At 51.5% G+C, this 19,434-nt stretch overlaps 1 protein-coding gene across 7 annotated transcripts in view; it reads right to left on the reverse strand.

Annotated features, from left to right (window-relative positions):
- HIVEP3 (HIVEP zinc finger 3) overlaps positions 1-19,434 on the reverse strand; it is a 257,222-nt gene that overhangs the window by 50,679 nt on the left and 187,109 nt on the right. For all 7 annotated transcript variants that reach the window (XM_039729169.1, XM_039729168.1, XM_039729166.1 and 4 more), the window contains 2 exons: positions 13,154-18,827; positions 8,712-8,857 (listed from right to left, as the gene is read on the reverse strand). In XM_039729169.1, the coding sequence (XP_039585103.1) occupies positions 8,712-8,857; positions 13,154-18,268 (5,261 nt within the window). In that variant the 5' untranslated portion in view covers positions 18,269-18,827. The remainder of the gene's footprint in view (positions 1-8,711; positions 8,858-13,153; positions 18,828-19,434) is intronic.

Here is a 19,434-nt window from a genome sequence, read left to right on the forward strand (position 1 = left end):
GGGTTTTGTGGGGTTTGGAGGGGTTTAATGGGTTTTTTTCCACCCCAATATCTAAGGAGACACCAAAGGAAGAAGGCTGGACATGGGAGATGCTGAGTTGCTCTGCACAGACCCTCCAGGTCCATTCCCAAGGGTACCAACCCACAGGGTATTGCCTTAAAAGTGAGGAAAACACTGAGTTACAAGCCCCGAGCTCTGACAGAATTCCCTGCCCGAGGCATTGGGATGGGATGACCTTTAGGGCTCCTCCCACCCCAAACCAGTCTGCAACTCTGTGTTTGGAACATTTGGGGTCGTGTCTGAAGCTCCAGCTGTGGTTCCACAGCCCGGAGCTGCTCCCAACAGAAATTAACACTGATTTAAAGTGAATAACCCAAGGTTATTTCTGTATTCTAGAAAATTTATTAGAAAAAATAATAAATTATAGATATAATATAAATATATATACACAATATAATTATATAATATAAATAACATTTATAAGTAATATATAATGGCATAATATATACTAATTCTATCTACAAAATATAATATAATATAATATAATATAATATAATATAAATATAATATCTAATATAAAATGAATTTATAAGTAATATAATATAATATAATATAATATAATATAATATAATATAATATAATGTTATCATAATATAATATCTAATATAAAATGAATTTATAAGTGAAATATTACTTATATTACAATAAAATCTTAATTATAATAATTATTCTATATAATTATATTACATATAATAATTATAATATAGACTTATTTTATTTTATTTTATTTTATTTTATTTTATTTTATTTTATATATTTTATCTTAGAAGATGATATCTTTCTTTTCCTTATAGAAAATTTTTTCTCCAGGAGCTCCTGGCGGGCAGGCCTGGCTGCTGAGGGGCAGCTCAGGGCAGGGATGGTGCTGCGGCCACCCCACCCCTTCCTCTTGCACACAGCCTCAGGCCAGGCCAGGCTGGATGGGGCTTGGAGCACCCTGGGGTGTGGGGTCAGATGGGATTTCAGTCCCTCCCACCCCGAACCACCCTGGGGATCCCAGGAGAACACGCTGCACCCCGCTGAGCTGGCCAAGCTCAGAGCCCAGCAAGCCACACTTTGCTTTGCTGCTCCTGCTCTGACTCTACACTTACATTTCTGCCTTTCGTCCTCTTCCCAGCACTGTTTCCCACCCTCTACCTCCATCCAAGAAAAGATTTCCTGACCAAACCAGTGGAAAAAATTGATTTTTCGCTTTGGCTGTTCCCTGAGTTTCCAGGGAAAACATTTTCTTTTTAACTAAACCAAAAATTAACGAGAAAAATCCAAATTTTCATGAAGACACATTACGGAGAGAAAGAAAAAAAAAGCATTTGCTTCCGATGGAATTGAAGCTTTTTGTCATATTGGCTTTTAAGCGTATTTTAATGTAAGAATATAATGATTTCCAAAGCAAAAACACAGATTCCTTTCATTCTGCAAATACTTTTCTCTCCTTGCTGTTTTTCTCTCCTCTTTTTAAGGAATGCATCTTTCAAGCAGCTGAGCTGCCTCTTAAACAATTCCCCCTTTCATCTTGTCAGCATTGGGAAAATTTAAAAATCTCTCATTCCTTAAATTGCCAGGCTGTGTTTTGTCTCTTTTGGATTAGGTTTGTAAGCAGAAAAAAATAGGGGCTTTGTGCTATCAAAAAAAAAAAAAAAAAGTGATAAAAGTGTAAGGGTGCTGAAAGAGACCTTGGGTTCCTTTAGGAGAATTGTGGAATATTCAGAGTGGGGAGGGATCCAGAGGGATCATTGATCCAGCTCCTGGACCCCAACAACCCCCTCCCTGCAGCTCTGGCAGCCTCGGGGCCGTGCCCATTCCCTGGGGAGCCTGGGCAGTGCCAGCAGCCTCTGGGGGAAGAGCCTTGCCCTGATCTCCAGCCTGAGCTGCCCTGGCCCAGCTCCAGAACCTTTCCCTGGCACCCAGGATAGAACCTGGTGAGTGGGAGCATCACAACCCTTCAGGCTACACACAAAGCCCATGGAAAACCCACCAGAAAACCAAATCTTGGGAGGCAGATGGGGCTTGGTGCCTTTGGAGGGGATTTCGGAGAGCTGCCAGCAGCTCTCTGAGCTGAGCTCTGCTCAATCCAGGGTTTGCTCTCCCTTCTTCCCACCAGTGTCCCACCACGAGGGGATTAATGGTGTTTGGAGCTGATGGGTAGCAGGGCTGACCCTGGGGGCTCAGAGGGACATGAACCCCCCCTCTGCACTGCTGGTGAAGGCCTGGCTGAAAAAGAGCCCAAAATTCCCAACTTAAACTCCTCTTTTTAATGAAAATACCCTTTACAGAGGCAGCATAAACTGCAGTGCACAGGCTGATGCTTGTGGCTTTACATTGGTGTTTTAGGGAGAGCTTTGCACAGCCAGGATGGGATTTCGTGGGAGGCAGCCCTGCCCGTGGGGCAGTTGGGATGAGATGGGCCTTAAGGTCCCTTTCCAACCCAAAGAACGCCTGTCCTGCATTGCCAAGCCAGTTGTGTTCCATTTGCCATCTGCATGGCATTGTCTCTGTTCACTGTGCAGTTTTCCTTATCTCTTCCACAGCCACTCCTCCCTCCAGGGACATCTGCTGATAACAGGCTGTGCAATGTCCCTGCAGGGCTGATAAGAACTGCAGCATCCATGGGAGATGTGAGCCCAGGGGAGGAGCCAAGCATTCCTGCCTGGATAGAATCTGAGATTCTGCAGCACCAGCACGGCTTCTGCACTGGATTCCCAGAGGAACAGCAGCTGCCCCTTCCCCTGGAGCTGCAGAGGAAGACTCCCCCCTTGTCCAGGATCCTGCTCCAGCAGAACCACCCCTGGCACTGCAGGAGGGCTGAGCCACAATTCCAATGGGACTGTGCCAGCACCCTGACCCACAGGGTGTCAGGCTGTGTCTGACTGGCAGTGCTGGTTTGGTTCACTGCATTGTTTATTTTATCTTTTTATTTTCTTCCCCAATAAAGAACTGTTATTCCTGCTCCCATATTTTTTGCCTGAGAGCTCTTTAATTTAAAATGTATAGCAATTCAGAGGGAGGAGGTTTGCATTTTTCATTTCAGGGGAGTCTCCTGCCATCCTTAGCAGACACCTGGCTGCCCAAAACAAGACAATGCCCTGATCCCATAATTCTGTGATTCCCAGGAGGGGTCTGCAAGGAGGGCAGCAGTGCCTGCTCAGCACTTCTCAGGACAGGGGAAATCCAGCAACCAAAGCCCCAGGAGATGCTCCAGTGGACTCTGAGTGGTCAGTCTGGCACCAGCAGCCCTCATGGAAAAGTCTGAGCACCAATTTCTCCTGGCCATGCAAAGCAAACAGACTCAGGAAAACCCCTTTCACTCAAAAATGTAAATTACAGGAATTGTTTGCTTATCTCTAGGAATGGAGCAAAATGTTCAGGCTGGGAGAGCTGGGGGCGCTCCCCTGGAGAGGAGAAGGCTCCAGGGAGAGCTCAGAGCCCTGGCAGGGCCTGAAGGGGCTCCAGGAGAGCTGCAGAGGGACTGGGGACAAGGATGGAGGGACAGGACACAGGGAATGACTGCCACTGCCAGAGGGCAGCCATGGATGGGATCTTGGGAATTGGGAATTGTTCCCTGGCAGGGTGGGGAGGGGCTGGGCTGGAATTGCAGAGCAGCTGTGGCTGCCCCTGGATCCCTGGCAGTGCCCAAGGCCAGGCTGGACACTGGGGCTGGGAGCACCTGGGACAGTGGGAGGTGTCCCTGCCATGGCTGGGGTGGGATGGAATTTTAGTTCCTTCTCAAACAAACCATTCAGGGATCCCGTGATTCCTGTTTAAGCCCAGCCCTGTTCCACAGAGGTGTGTTCCCATTTCAGAAACTGCCCTGGGGCTCTGAGTGAATTCACTGCCAGGTCTGCAGGTAAATTTGGGGGTTTTGTGCAGGGCCAGGACTCCAGGATCCTGGTGGTCCCTTCCTACCCTGGATAATCCCTGATTCCACATTTTATGTTAAATAAAGGAGCCGCCCTTGGCTCTCCCTGGCGCTCAGGGCAGCTGGAAGTGCCTCACTCCTCCTTCCCTGGTCCTCTCAACCCCTGCCTTTGGGACGAGTGGCTCCTTCCAAAACAAACAGGGAGAATTCTCAGAACTCATCTGAGCCGAGGAAATCCCCTGGCGGGGGTTGGGGTCAGGGCTGGTTCAACAGGGAGCCTTTGTCCGGGGAGCAGGGCCCGGCCCGGCCGTGCCAGGGGATTTCCAGCAGGTGAGCCCAGGGAGCGGCACCTGCCGGGCCGGGAACGGGCTGGCATCGGCCCGAGGGGCCACCAGGGCTCCCACAGCCAAGGACCGGGGTGAGAGTGGGGCAGGGAGGCTCAGAGCAGCTCGTGGGCAAGCCCCAGTGGGGATTTTCCCCTTATTCATCCCCTAATTAGTGATCGTGTTCAAATCCCATAAATGAGCGCCATTTTGTCAATTCTCCTTCAACCAGAAGAAAATCTTGTTCAGGCTGAGGGAGGCAGATCTAGGGCTCTGCGGTGTTCATGAGTGCCTAAAACCCCAAAAGAAGGGAAGGGAAGGGAAGGGAAGGGAAGGGAAGGGAAGGGAAATCTCAGCCGAGCGTTCCGGGGGCCGCCGCATGGTGTTCATGAGTGCCTAAAACCCCAAAAAGGGAAGGGAAGGGAAGGGAAGGGAAGGGAAGGGAAGGGAAGGGCTACATGGCAGCTCCAGCCCTCAGCCCGGGGCTCACCAGGGAAGGTGAAGTCCAGCCTCAGGCACCCTCCAGCCTTTTGGGAAGGGGCTGTGCCCAGACTCAAGGGAGAGGGGGATTCACAACCCCAGTTCAGAGCCCCAGTTCAGGAGATCCCAGTTCAGGAGATCCCGTGGCTGGGCACTTCCAACTCTGTCACATTTTGATGAAGACAAAGAGGGAAGGGTTTGGATTCCTCCAAACAACAGAGCAGGGCAGCCTTTGGGCCACAGTCCCACTCTGAGCATCCCTCTGATGTGAAAAGCCCTTCTTGTGGATGTGTGGGTTTTTCCATGGGATGGTGTGAAGGGAAGGTGTTTTTTAAGGTGGGAATGCCAAGATACTCAGATATTTGTGCCTCCAATCATAACATTACAGCCATCAGTGGTTTTTTTTTTTCCCTAAAGCAGTAAAAAAGGAACAGTTTTCCAAAGAGAAAATGTGGTTTTCACTATACATGGCACTGGTTTGGGGATGTCAGTTAAGGTTTTTAGCTTGGTACTGTTTTTCCCACTGGTTGTAATTAACTAATTAACTAAACCAACTAATTGTCCCCATAACAGCACGGAGGGCTGGGCTGTGAAGCAGAAGGACATGGATTGAGCATCCATGTCCTCTGCTCTCAGCTCCCATCGTGGGAATGGCAGCAAGAAGGGAGCACGTCCCCGAGCAGACCCTGAGAGCAGCACAGACCCCCTCCCGCCCCAGGTCGATAGCAATCTCTGGTTCCATGATGTCAGATTGCAGAATGGGCACCCCAGGGGGGTGATGAAGGTGACACCGAGCCACCAAGGAACCACAGCACTTCTCCTGCAGCGCTGCTGGCCAGCCTGACCTTCAGAGATCATTTTCCCTGCTCCAGACCACTACAGCATCCCTCAGGATGAGCCCAGGGGACATTTTGATTGGCTCCTTGAGGAGCTCAGGCATTGACCTGGCTGTTTAATGGCTCTCCCAAACACAACCCGAGGAGCCTGTGCAGCCTCCAGCCCGTCCTTGGGGTGTTAAATGACTCCAGCCTCCCCTCAAGGGCTGGGGCCATCTGCTCAGAGTGGGGATTGATCCAGCCTGACAGAATTCCACGATTTCAAATAAAAAGCTGCAGCTGAAATTACACATGGAGTGACCTCAAGGCTTGCTCTCCAAGAGGAATTTGTTCTTCCAACAGAAAACTCTGTGGATCCCAGCCCCAGTGTAATGTGGAGAGGTGAAGGCAGGACCATGCACGTCCCTCCTGAGGCTCCCAGGGCAGCAGAGAGGCTGCAAAGGGTCTGCAGAGCCCCTTCCCATCAGGAGCCCGGTGCTGGAAGGGCTGTGAGCTCACCAGAAGCTGGAAACCTTCACAGGAGGCCCAGGGCCACTTCCTGAGCCGGCACCACAAATCCTTCACACAAAGGGTGGGGAGGGAAAGACTGAGCCCCATGCCCGACACTACTGAGCCCTGATCCCAAAGCCAGGGTCAAGGAACCTCCAGGAACCTGCAAGTGTTGGATCCACACTCCTTCCCAGGAGGAAAACAAAAGGAACAATCTGCTCCCAGAGGTGTGGAGGAGACACCTCCAAGCAGACAAAGGGAGCCAAGCTGCCCCCAGCGCTCCAGGGGGTTCATGAGTTCCTCCCTGACAAGAGGAAATGGTGAAAAGAGGAAATTTGGCTGTTCTGGTCTTCCCTGAAAGCCAAGGAATAAAATTCCAGCTAGGAGGCTGGAGAGCAGCAGGAGAAATCCTAGAGATGGTCCTGAAAGAGCTCTGAGGGGGAAAGTGATGGGACTGGGGAAGACAGAAGGCTCTACAGAAGGAAAAACGTTGAAGATGGCAGAGAGAAAGAGAAGAGATCCAAGGAAATTAAAAAAAAATGAGGGGAAGTAGGAGCTGAAAGAGTTGCAGCAAGTGCACATTTTGTGAATTTCTTTATAATCTCACTCATTAGTTGAAACAGCAAAGCGTGGGATGGATCCAAAAGTTTTGAACCCAACTGCATCCCCTGGAAAGATGGGCCTGGCCAGCAGCATTCAGTGTGAAACCAATAAATAAGGGGGAAAATGAGTCAAGGAAGAAATTTTTTATAGAGAAAAAAAGTAAAATAAGAGAGTGAGATAATGTCTTGAATATGGCGTCATTTGGTGTAAAGCATTTTCAGGAGATGGCCAGGAAAGGGAGTCTGATCCATTTGGGAGCTTGCAGAAGAGACCAGGCACCTGTGGATTTATCTGCAGGAAAAGGTCCTGGCAGACCCTGGGAAGGAGCAGCAGGAAAAGGTCCTGGCTGCTGGGGCTGAACACCCCGACACCAAAACTTTGTGGGAATAAGGCATGGGGCACAGGGAGCACAGCCTGTCCTGCTGGCCCTGGGCACTGCCATGACATCCAGACACAGAATTCGGGCATGGAATTCATTGCTGTGAGCTCCTGGTGTGCCCCAGCCAGAGGGACCCGGGCAGAGCCACAGGAAGTTTAAAATTAAACCCAACACGGGTTCAGGATGGCTGGCACACTCCCCGCATGGCACAGAGCTTTGGTTTGTGTCTGCCATGCAGAAGGACATGGCCTGAGCATCCCCAGCCCTCTGCTCTCAGAGTCCATCCTGGGAATGGCAGCAAACAGGAAGAGCAATTTAAAATTTTTAAGAAATAAACAGCAGCATTAGACCCTGGCAGCAGCACAGACCCCGCTGTCCCTTGGCTGTGCTGGCGTGGGGACAAAGCCACCCCTGTGAGCACGAGGGGTGCAGCACTGAGGGCCCCCTGAGCTGCTCTGAGAGGGGCAGGGGATTTTCAGTCATGGTGATGCTGAGCTGCTTTAATCAGGGCGAGGAAGGAATGCAAGAGTCCCCCTGAGCCACCCCAGGGACCACCCAGTCCAGGGGAACTGAGGTTCCCATGGGATTGAAGGGAATAAAACCCATCCCAGTGAGTCCCAGGGGTCCCATCTGCCACAGGAGGGTGACAGATTTCCTGAGCCCCTCAGAGCTCTCATTCTGCTGCTCCCTGAGCCATGTCAGGCCACAGCCACGGCAGGGTTGGCCCTGTTTGGCTCTTTGCATCCCCCACTCCCTGCCCAAACCAGAACCAGGCACACAGAGCCCACAGCAGGGGCAGAGCTGAGCTTTCCTGACCAACAAGAAGCTGTCCTGTCCCAAAGCACTGATTTTCCTTCTGCCTTTGCTAGTTTGACCATCTGCTAACAAGGTATTTTAAAATAAGAGCAAATTTCATCTGGCAACAGCAGAAAAACCACCAGCACAGCCTAATGAAAGCCTTTTTCTAGCACACAGAAACCAAGACCACCCAACAGCAAGGGCAGAACTGATAAATCCTGCTGGAAATTGCTTGCACCAGTTTGGCCCCCTCTGCAACACCCAGGAAGGATGATATTTAATTGCAACCCACAGACACATTGCTTGTGAGCTACTTTTTAACATTTTAACGACATGAACAGCAGCATTAGACCAGTGCTGAGTTCCTGAGGTGCCCTCTGGATTACCTGGAGCCGAGATTTAAGATGCACATCAAATTAAGGCCTTGCATCCATTCTGGTTTGAGCTACTTCAGTTGGGTGGGATGGAAATCACATGAACAAAATGCTTCTTTTGTTCCCCACCCAAACCCCAGGCATCAGCAAAGGCCTGCCCAGATCCTCAGAATGGGAACAAGCATCAGGAACATCATTTGCAGGAGAAGGCTCTGGAAAGATTGAGGAGATACAGAGAGCACCTCCATCACTTAGACAGCTGCAAGATGGATTTGTGCTCTTCACTCAACCACCCACTCAGAAAAGAGATCCAGGTGACTGCTGACTTAAAGACAGCTCAAAAATAGGAAATTAATGCACTCCAGATCTGGAGGGATGAGTTTTATAACAGTGGCTGTGGAAAATAAACTGAAATCCAGCTCCATCTGCTCACCTCCAGTGGAACCTTGCCATCATTGTAACAATTGTACACAACCGTGAGACACAAGAAAATAAATAAAATGAGACACTCACCCTCCTTCAAAGATCTTGATCCTCACTGGCTCCCCTCGCTTGGTCACAAGAGCCTCTTCTTCTGATTTTCCCCTTTTCTCCTCTTCCTTCTCAGCTCTAGTTATATCTTTTCGACCTTCATTAGAAAGGAGCGAAGGCAAATGAACCTATCTCCCCAAAAGAGCAAAACAATCCATGATTACAGACAGAATCACTGGCAGGCACACACAGAGCAAACAGCCCCAGCAGAGCCAGCAGCTCCCCAGCGCTGCTCCTGACTCCAGGGGCTGGAATTGGGGCACCCTCCCAACAAAAGGGACCCTGCTGCTGATTTGGGGCCCTGAGGGTTGTGGTGGATTTACTGTGACCCCTGACAAGTTTTGTAATTGCTCCCTCCAGATTATCCAGCTCTTGCCAACTGGAAAAATGAAGGATGAAGAGAAGTGTGGTGGCTGGGGTGACTCTGAGCATGTGGGGTGTCTGTTCCCAAAGCTCTGTCCCTGGACAATGCTCTCTCTGAAATGCACATCTGAAGGGTCTGGAGAGGAGGCATCTGCAGAATTTGTACACTGAACCTCTGGGTTTCTCCCACATTCACACACATTCACACAAATTTGGGTTTCAGCCACCTCAGCCTGACAGAAATCAGCGCTTCTGGGTGATTTCCTTTCACTGCAACCCTACTGCCAAGGGCTCAGCCCAGAGAAAGCCACAAAACCCATGGGAGAAAAGAATCCTCAACCTCTCCACACATTCCCAGGCCAAATCTGCTTTTTCACTGTTAAATTGCCATTTGTTGAGGGGGTTTTGTGTCTAAACCTTGTCTAGCCCAAGGTTTAAGTCATGCCCTGACACCTCACCTACATGATGAACATTGTTTATGTTATAGGGTGGACCTAAACATCAAAGCTGCCTCTGTGGGTGGGATGAGGGAGAGCTTCCCACACCTGGAATGAAATGCTGGGATGTCCTAAATCCTGGGACAAACCCAGGAAGAGCTCTCCACACCTGGAATGGAAAAACGGGATGTTGCCCCCTAAATCCTAACAGGACAAACCCAGGGAGAGCTCTCCACACCTGGAATGGAATAATGGGATGTTGCCCCCTAAATCCTAAGAAAACAAATGCAGGTGAGCTCTCCAATCTGGAATGAAATGCTGGGATATTGCCCCCCTAAATCCTGGGACAAAGCCAGGGAGAGCTCTCCACAACTGAAATGAAATGCTGGGATATTGCCCTTAAATCCCAACGGGACAAACCCAGGGAGAGCTCTCCAACCTGGAATGAAATGTTGGGATTTTGGTCCCTTACAGCCCAACAGGACAAACCCAGGGATCTCCAGAGAAAGGACAGCAGATGTCTTTCCCCCAGGTCACTTCTCACACAGTCACTCTGACATCCAGCTGAATCCGTATCCTGGATAAGGATCCTGGATCCATATCCTCACATTATCTGTAAGTGATGGAAAAGGCTGCAGCAGCTGAGAGCAGTTTTTAGAGGGGTTTTGGCCTGCAGGCAGCCCCTGAAGCCTGAAGCAGAGCTGGTCACCCTTGGCTCTGGCTGGCAGGAGTGGCAGCTGCCCAGGTGATTCACCTGCCTCACCTCAGCCTTGTCTGTAGGGGGGTGAATCACCCCAGTGGAGCCTCTTTGTCTCCCCTGGTTTTGAGGGGAGCCACAGAGTGAGCAGTTCCAACAGAGTCCTACAGAATCCAGGGGGAGTTTTGGGGGAAGCCACAGAGCGAGCAGCTCCAACAGAATCCTGCAGAATCCAGGGGGATATAACCCAGCCCCCCCAGCTGCTGGAAGTGCCACGGGATGCTCAGCAGCAGGATGGATGGACTTGCTCAAAAGTTGCTTTGCAGAATGGGGGTCAAGCATTTAAAATTTGCCCAGGAATTTCAGGAGCTCAGCTCAGAGCATTAAATGCACCCAGGCCTTGGGGCCAGATCAGCCCCATGGCCACACCATCTACACACCCATCCTAGAAGCCTCCTGGGAATGGTCCCTGTGCAGTTCTGTGTCCCTAAAAGTGCCAGGAATTTCATGACAAAAGGACCAGGGCAGAACAGTGCCAAGAACCATTTGAACCATTGAACAGCAGAAATGGTCTTGAGCTGGTGGCTCTGGGCATGGAGATGACAGTGAGGAAATCAGCAGCAGGAGACACTCAGAACCCTCAAAAATTAAACTTTTAGGGTTGTGACTTCACCTCCTGATGGGAGCTCAGAGCTCAGAGCACTGCTAGGGACAACCTTCCCAGGTTTACTGAGGAATACAAAACAATTGACTTGCTAGATGTAGCACGAGGTTTATTTATTGCAACTTTCGAAAGCACAAAAACATTGACAGATGAAAGGCACCAGAGAGCCAAAATCATACAGTCACTACTATCCCCTTTTACAATCTTGTTGGAATTTACAGAGAGTGCAAGCCCCAGTACAGTGTCACCAGCCATCCCTACATGCACGCTGGAGCCCGCAGCCACTCCAGAATTCCAGAATTATCTGCTCAGCAAATCCCACTGGAAATTTAAACCCCAAGCCAAGGACGGAGACAGCACGTACAGAGCTACTGTTTGCTGCATGCATAACTGTACAAAATACCAGAGCTTTTTTACATCTCCTGGGAGGCCGACTGACACCCTGGAGTTACATGAAGGAGGGAATATCGAAGGGAAGGAGCCAGAGCAGAGTTAGCTGAGGGTTGAACTCCAGCCCTGGAGTGATGCTACTGCTGCTGCACGTCCTGGCAGCTGCTGCTTCCCCACCCGTGTTTTAAACCCCGCACGGAGGATTTCACTCCCACTGAGCACAAATTAGTGCTGTGCTTGGCAAGAATTTGATTTATCTCTGCTGCAGCTCTCAGGGGCTCTGCCAGCCACACGGGGACGAGGGCTGGGTTTAGGATCCGCTGGTTCCCAGGTGAACTGGGCAGGGTGAACTCTTCCTTTCGCAAATTGCGCCACGGGAACCTGAGCCTGCACCACCAGGCAGCTTGGAGGGGTTGTTTGAGGGGGTTTGGGAGGCTTTGGGGGGAAATGCATGCAGAGAAATGTGGGTTTGGATGAGTGAGGGCTGAACCATTGCTGTTTAACCTTTCCCTTCAGGGCGGGAGGGTCTGGTACCTCTGGACACTCACTGGGTGTGGGTTTTAGCACCATGGCAAAGAGCAGGGCTCAGAGCAGCACAGGCACTTCCTTTAGGGATTGAAATCGAGGGTGCTACGGCACCACTCAGATAAAACCCTTGGAAAAATAGTGCATAAATCTCAGCGTGGTTATTGCACTGCTCAGGTAATTATCTGCCCCTGTGTCCCTAGAAATCTGTCTCTTGGATTTCTGCAGGAGAGTGATGGAAATGCTGAATAGAAATAAAGATTTATTGAATCAAAGCAATTCTACTGTGTATTTTAAGACATATTTATAAGCAGCAGCTGCAGCAGCGATTATGATAAATTTAATATTCAGAGTTCATTTCATGACACAGAAATAAAATGAATAATCCATCAATATAAATTGACTTGAGATGAATATCAAATTGCAAAATCTTTAGAGTGATTCTGTTTGCTAATCTACATGAACATGATCTGGATTAAAGGGATCTGTTTGGTTCAGCATTAAGCAGGAAGGGTAAAGTCTGGCTTTAAAATGAGATACATAAAATTAGGCAGCTCACAGAAGGGTCTTAAAGACTTCTGTGCCTGTGTGGGCAATGCCTTGGGGGAGCTCTGCCCCTGGGAAGCCACTGTGAAGTCTTAACTCAAAAACCAGGCATAAAGTATCCTTAAATACCTGGAAAAGCAGGTGGACAGCTATGGACCAAATGGACCAAACCACAGGGGTGTTTAACAAAACACATCTGACCCGCTGAGGCACTTTTATAAATGTCACTGTCAGCCTTTGTGCTTCTTCAGGGGCCTAAATACACTTGCAAATCTCCCTTTAATATTTTTAAAATACTTTTAAGCATGCCTCTCCATGTTCATTAATGTGAGATGAGCAGATGCACAACCAGACAGAATCCCATTTCCCCAAGGTAATCCTTTTTCTTCATTTGTAACATGCAAAATGTAGGGAATTATAACAGCATTTAAAAAAAAAAAAAAGAAGTTGTAAAGCTGTTTGAAATATCAAGACAAATGCAAATGAAGTCTAATCCTTTGTGCTGGAGCGGTGGTGGTTCATGGGGTGGTGGTGATGGTGGTTCCTACTTTTTGGGTTACAAAGCAAGTAGGAACTGGAGAACAGAAACCTGGCCTTGGAGCAGGCTCTCCTGCCTCCTGGGTTGGGCTTTCAGTGGGGTTTGGGTTCTTCACTCTAAGAGCTTCACCGAGAACAGGCGCTTCCCACAGCGCCAGCGGGACGAGTAAACCCCAACCAAGCTCAGCACAGCCACGCCCCGGCCCTCAGCCCCCTCTACCCACGCATCCAAATGGATCAGGAGAAAGAGATAGGATTGCATTACCTCGGTCATTTTGGGCTTCCTGGAGCTGGCCGGGACCAGCCTGCCCGCCTCAGGCCGCGGCGCGGTGGCCATGGTGTAGGTCTCCTTGCTCACCTTCTGCTTGGACCTCAGCAGGGCCAGGGCTGCCTTGGTGGACACCCCGGGCAGGTTGGGGTTGTAGAGGCTGATGCACCAGCTGGCGTACACCGAGGAGCGGCCATCCGCTTGCTGGGTGTGATTTGGCTTTATGTAGTTTAGATAGCACCAACTGACATTAGTGGTTGTGTGGAGACTGGGGAACTGCAGGACCTTCTTGGTGTCTGTGCCTTCCTGAGCCTTCCCCGTGCTGGCGGCGCCCTCGGGCACGGGGGCAGTGCTGGCAGGGGTTGGTGGAGGCTGCTCCACCGGTTCTTTGGAGTCTTCCTTCTTGACAGGCTGCAGAGGCTCCTGGCTGAGGAACTGTTTGCCAGCTGGCTCTTCATACTCCTGCAGTGCCTCAAAGCTCGGGGAACCCGACCGGGACACTGCCTGCTGGGAACTGCTCGGGGTTTCCTTTGGCTCCGACTGCTCCACGGACACGCTGGGTGGTGTCTCATCCTCCACCCTGTCTTGGCTTTCTGCAAGGAAGTGAGATTTATCCTGCTTTTTCCCTTCCTCTGTTGCACTGGGTGGCTTCACCACTTCCAGCTTCTCTTCTGTTTCTGACACTTCCTCCTCCTTCACTCTCTTCTGCTGCTGTGTCTCCATCGTCAGCTCCAAGCTGCCAGCTGGGGACAGCATCCTTTTGCTCCCCCCAACTGTGGAGGGGCCCCCTTCCAGGCCGAGGACGCTGTCTGAGGGGCAGGTGAGGGGCATGTAGCCTTTTCTTTCCGGTAAGGGCAGGGGCACTCTCAGGTATGGGCTCTGGAAAAGGCTTCTCTGCTCCTCTGTGATCATCTGGGCCAGGTCAAAACCCAGCCCGTGGACATCAGCGCTGCACACCAGGGCGCCCTTGGGCTGGCGGTCATCGAATTTGGGGAGGACGATGGTGGAGGAGCTGCACTGGGACTGCGTGACCAGGATCTGGGAGAGCGTGGTGTACATGGCGCTGCCGTAGGAGGGCATGTTGGTCTGGATGCGAACGGGGACAACCAGGGACACCATGGGCTCTGTCCGGGTGGGGACAACGAGCTGGGTCACGGTGACAGACAGCGCGGGACTCGCTGTGCAGGTCAGAGGGTGCAGCCTGCTGTCCGAGTCATAATCTGTGCATGGGGAGAGGCTGGAGCTTCCTGCTGCCGAGAACAAACTGGATTTGATCTGTGGCAAATGTCCACCAGCATCACCTGGCAAGTGGAGGGCAAACTGAGACTGGAGAGGCAGGAAAAAAGCTGAGGGGATCGGGGAGGAGCCAGGGTAGTGCACGGGCAGGAACGAAGGGTGCCTGAAGGACACCTCGGCGGGGTGAGACATCAAGGGAGGAGCAAGGTGGAGCGGGCCCGGGTGGATGAGCGTTTGCGGGAGGGGCAGCGGCGGGGTCTGGAATATGGAGGGAGGGATCTGAGGCATGGAGAACTGGGCAGAGAGGATGTCAGACATGGTGTGTGCAGCAAAGAGCTCTGCAGACTGCCCTGGCTGTGGCAGGAGGTGCTGGTAGGGGAATATGGAAACCTGAGGGGCCATGAAGTGCTTCTCGTGCAGCGTCAGCTGTGGCACGGGGTGGTGGAACACCTGCAGAGCCTCTGTGTATGGCGGGCTGTAGGATGGCTCCGGGCTGTCCTTTGGCTGGCTCTTGTCACTTGGGTAGGTGCCGTGAGAGGGCAAAGGGGAGGACGTGGTCGGCTGATGGGGCAAACTCGTGGCAGGAGATTTACTTGAAGAAGGAGCTGGATCCTCTGTGTCTGGCCAGCCCAGTGGGGCCGGGTCTGGCTCGTGCTCGGGGTGCCTGGTGAGGGACGCCTGCCGCACCAGGAAGCATTTCCTCCTCTCCTGGGGGGCTGAGGAAGTGGAGGGGCCAGGGGTGGAGGCAGGAGTGGATGACAAGCTCCCATAGTCGAAGGATTTGCTGCGAGTCTCTGACATCTGGGAGGGGTGGGACACGTTGGGAGTCTGCTCGGAAGCAGATCTCCGCATTTCCCTGGAATGGTGATGGTGGCTGGGGACCATCAGCATATGGGAGCCAACACCAGGAGGTTTTGGGTGGGATTCAGAGGGCTGGCTACTTGACTCTGGCTTGGTGTGGTCATCCCGGTCAAAGGAGACAGAGTGGCTGGAGCCATGGGATAGGCTGCTCTCCTGACTGGGGCTCCGGGTGAGAGACACGGACTCAAAGCTGGACTCTCCAGAGGACTGGGCCATTTCTGCCAGCCGGAGCCGCTTCTTCTTGGGTGGGAGTTTCTCCGCAGGGAGCTGGGAAAGAGTCTGGCTCCTCTGCGGCCACTGGAATTCCTCGGTTTTCTCTGGCTCCTTTGGAGGAGGTTCTGGCTCTGTTTCTGGTCTGTCTGGCTCTTCTGTGACCAGAATCTCAGGGACCTGGATGTTGGGCTGGCGGACCAGCCTGGGTTGCAGGGAGTGAGGGGGGCGGCTGTGCTGGGGTGTGGGCTGAGATGGGAACTGGGACAGGGGCTTGTCCTCTTCCAAGCTGCTGGGCTGCTCGATGGAGTCTGACTTCTCAAAGGAGCTCGTGTGCTGGATGACAGAGATCTCCTTGGAGGTTGTTCTCCTCTCCTTGCCCTCCGCACTCGAAGCTGGTTTGGTGTTCCTGGAATGGAAGCTGGCACTGGCCTCAGAAGGTGCAGATTTTCCCGAGTCTGCTGGTGATTTCATGGATTCACGGGTCAGGTTCAGAGCCACGTCAGACGAGGCCAGGTTTGCAAACTGAGTGCCTGGGCCGGTGCTGGAGGAGGGGGTGTCAGACACTTCAAAAGATGGAGGTTCTTCATCATCCCCAAGGCTCTTCTCCTTCCGCCTTTTCCGCAGCGGGGTGAGCTCCAAGGTGCTGCCCAGCTTGTAATGCATCACCTGGGGCCACACGTCGGGATCTGCCGCGCTCTTCTCCGGCTCTGAGGAGGTGTGGGACGTGGCAGAGCGGGGTTTGGAGAGCTGCAGTTCTGAGCAGTAGTACTTCTTGTGGGCCTCGTAGTTGTCCCTTTTCTTGTAGCGAGCGCCGCACACGTTACACTCGTACATGAACCCTTTCGCCTTCGGGCCCTTGCGGGACTTTTTGGTAAGATCGCTTTCCTTGGTTTCAGGCTCCTCGGGAGGTTTGGGAACAGTTTCTTTGCTGGCAGAGCCGACCTCCTCCGAGACGTATTCCACTCCCAAGGGTAGCTCGATAGCTGGCTGGCGTTTTAGCATTCGAGGGTGGGAGGAAAACGCTTGGCTGCGGCTTAAGACTTCCGGCTCCATGATGTGATCATCGAATGAGTAGCTACCTCTAAAGGTGTGTGGGGAGCTTATAGTGCATGCAGCAGAAGGCATTGAGTGACTTCTTAGGAGAGGCACTGTCTCTGTGGCACTGTGGGATTGCTGAAGTGACAACAATGATTGTTCGGGCTTCATTTTTTCACCGTGGGACGCCAACACTTTCGCTGCATCCAGGTGGCTGCTGGAACCAGATTTGATATCAAACTGGAACGGTTCTCTGTACGCACCAGACTTAGGGGATTCAATGCTGCTACGCCTTGAAAGAGAGCTTCTTCTGGGCTTCACACTGTCGATTTCACTGGTATCCACAACAGCTTCGTTAATGGTAATTAGCTTAGTGATGTGTTCGATCACCTGTGTTCTAGGCACAGACAACGGGACCATGCTGGGCTTCTCATCGCCGGACAGGTGTGGGAACCCCTGGGTTGTGTTTGCAGCCAGCGCCGCTGTCCTCTGCCCAATCCTCCCACACTTCCCAAAGATGATCTCGGCGTAAGACTTGGCATTGGTGTTGGGAGGGCTGATCTGCTGCTCCGCGCTCTCGGATCTGGAGAAGTACCCGGACTCCGTGCTGCCTTTGCTGCCGGGACTCAGGAACGCCTGCTCGTCGATCACCTTCTTGCGCTCGCTCAGGCGCAGCGCCAGCTTCTGCTTGATGGTGTGGGTGTCCTCGGACTTATGGCTCAGGGCGTGCTCCGACGACGGCTCCACGAACTGGGAGCTGTCCTCGAGGGACTGGGACATGCTGGAATGGGACAATGAGCAGCGGTCATGGCTGGAGCCTTGGCTCCCCGCGCTCAGCAGGCTGCTGGAGAGCAGGGTGTGCTTCTGCCTGGGCGACAGCTCCACGGCGTGACCCGACATCGCTGCCGTCTCCTCCTCCGAGTCGGTGCTTTCCCCTTCTGTCGGCTCCTCGAAGTCCTCCCCACTGATCCGCTCCATCTCCAGGCTCGATGGGTACATCTCTGCTCCAATCCCTGAGGCCAGCCCAGCTTTAATCCGGTGAGCATGGGACTTCCTGTGTTTGTACAGATTGCTCTTCGTCTTGAAGGAGAAGCCACATGGAATGCAAGGGTAGGGCCTCTCCCCCGTGTGGGACCTGATGTGTTTCTGGAGCACGCTGGGCTTGGCGCAGGGCCTGCTGCAGTACTGGCAGATGTACTTGCCCGGCTTCTGAGGCTTCTTCTCCTTCTTGTGCACCTCCTCAGCTTGCTTCAGGGACACCTGGGCGGGGCGGGGGATGAAGACCTTCTGCACGGCCGGCATGTCCTCTGCAGGAATGATGGGCGAGTGGGATGGGAGGAGCTGGCCGTGGTGGGCGTGCAGCCCGGGGGACGGGAAGGAGCCAGAGGGCCCTGGCCTGACTGGATCAACTAGCTGCCATGTGGGACCTTCCAGGACATGCTCTGGCTTCCCCGGGGACATAAATGCTGGTGCCAGTGCGTGCTGCTGAAGCTGCGGGACGTGGGCAGGGTGGTCAAAGGAGGAGGGCTTGGGTTGCTTCTGGTGGCCGGGCTTCTCCTGAGGCTCCTCTCGTGGAACGGGCAAAGAGCCGGAAAAGTGCTGCTGCGAGATGATATCTCGGAGAGGGGTTCCTTGGGAAGGAGCAGAGCTGCCCTGGTACGTAGTTGGGGATGAAATACTGCCTTGGAAAGCCTCTCCTTTGGGAAGCCTCTTTCTTGGACTTTCCTCAGCCTTTTTTGTGCTCTTCTGGCTTTGTTCAGGATCCATGACCTTAAAAGGGTCTTTGAATGCTATTTCGGGAAGGTTTTGGCAGGCTTCATTTAGGAATAATAAAGGTCTCCTCTGTAGATTCCCTGTTTTGCCTGCATTTGCTACGAAGCTGGAGCCGCCAGGAGATGGTTGTTGATTTAAGATTTTACTAAAGTGTCACTAGTTGCTATTTGATTCAAAAAAAAAAACGTTTCAAGGTCAATAAAGTTCACATTGGTAACACATGACAAACTACTTCAAAGAGAGAAAACTTTCCAAAACTTTCAGTCCAAATATTTTCCTTGTGAACTTGGTTAAGGCTTTAAACCTTGCCATTTTATTTCAGTTGACAGTGGCAAGCCTTCAAAGTCAAGATGCAACCCACAATGTGTCTCTTGTTTGTTATGCAAACCTTTGAAAACTTGAGACTTTAGTGCTCATCTCAGAAAGATCCTTTTCTTTTTTTCTCTCTCTCTCCTGTGCAAGGAAAATAACACTGAACGGTGGGTGTCCCCCTGTGTCTTCCTTCTGTTCCACTTTGGAGTTCAAAAGCCTTGGAAAAGTATTTCCCACATTTCTGCAATTACATACAAAAGAAAAACAGACAAAAATACTTTAGCTTTTGTGTGTAAGTAATTAACCGCTGCTTATTCGGGGTGGGGAACAGTAAATATTTTGTGCACAAATAATTCAGAACAACTCATTGAATGTCTGTCTAAACCTAAACATAAATTCCACTCAGGCAAACCTCAGGGACTCGGTTTAATGCTCACAAAACCTGGCTCTGAGGCAGCAACCAAAGACAGGAACTTGAAACAGAGACAGTTTGGAAAAATGAATTAAAACGCTTTCAAACTCGAGCTCCTCCTAATCTTCTGCAAACATTTAGGGGTTTAAAGTTTTTACAATTGTATTTCCCTTCCAAACTGACTGACTCCAAAGCTCTGCCTCACACCTCTTACATCCCTGACAAATAACAAGGCATCTTCTCTGGATTAAAGCTGCTCTTGAGCTGTGCTAATCTTCAGTGTCACCTATAACAAAGGCAGGTAAAGAGGAGCTTTTATTGAACTGTTGCCTCTTTAATTTCCTGCCTTTTGTCACCAAACAAAGGTGCAAATCCAATTTCTGTGGCATACACCTGGGGTGTCATCGTGGACTGTTTCTAAAGGGAAACCCTTGAA

Source organism: Passer montanus, unplaced genomic scaffold (genome assembly GCF_014805655.1).
Source record: "Passer montanus isolate IOZ18808 unplaced genomic scaffold, ASM1480565v1 scaffold68, whole genome shotgun sequence".
Classification (NCBI taxonomy): Eukaryota; Metazoa; Chordata; class Aves; order Passeriformes; family Passeridae; genus Passer; species Passer montanus.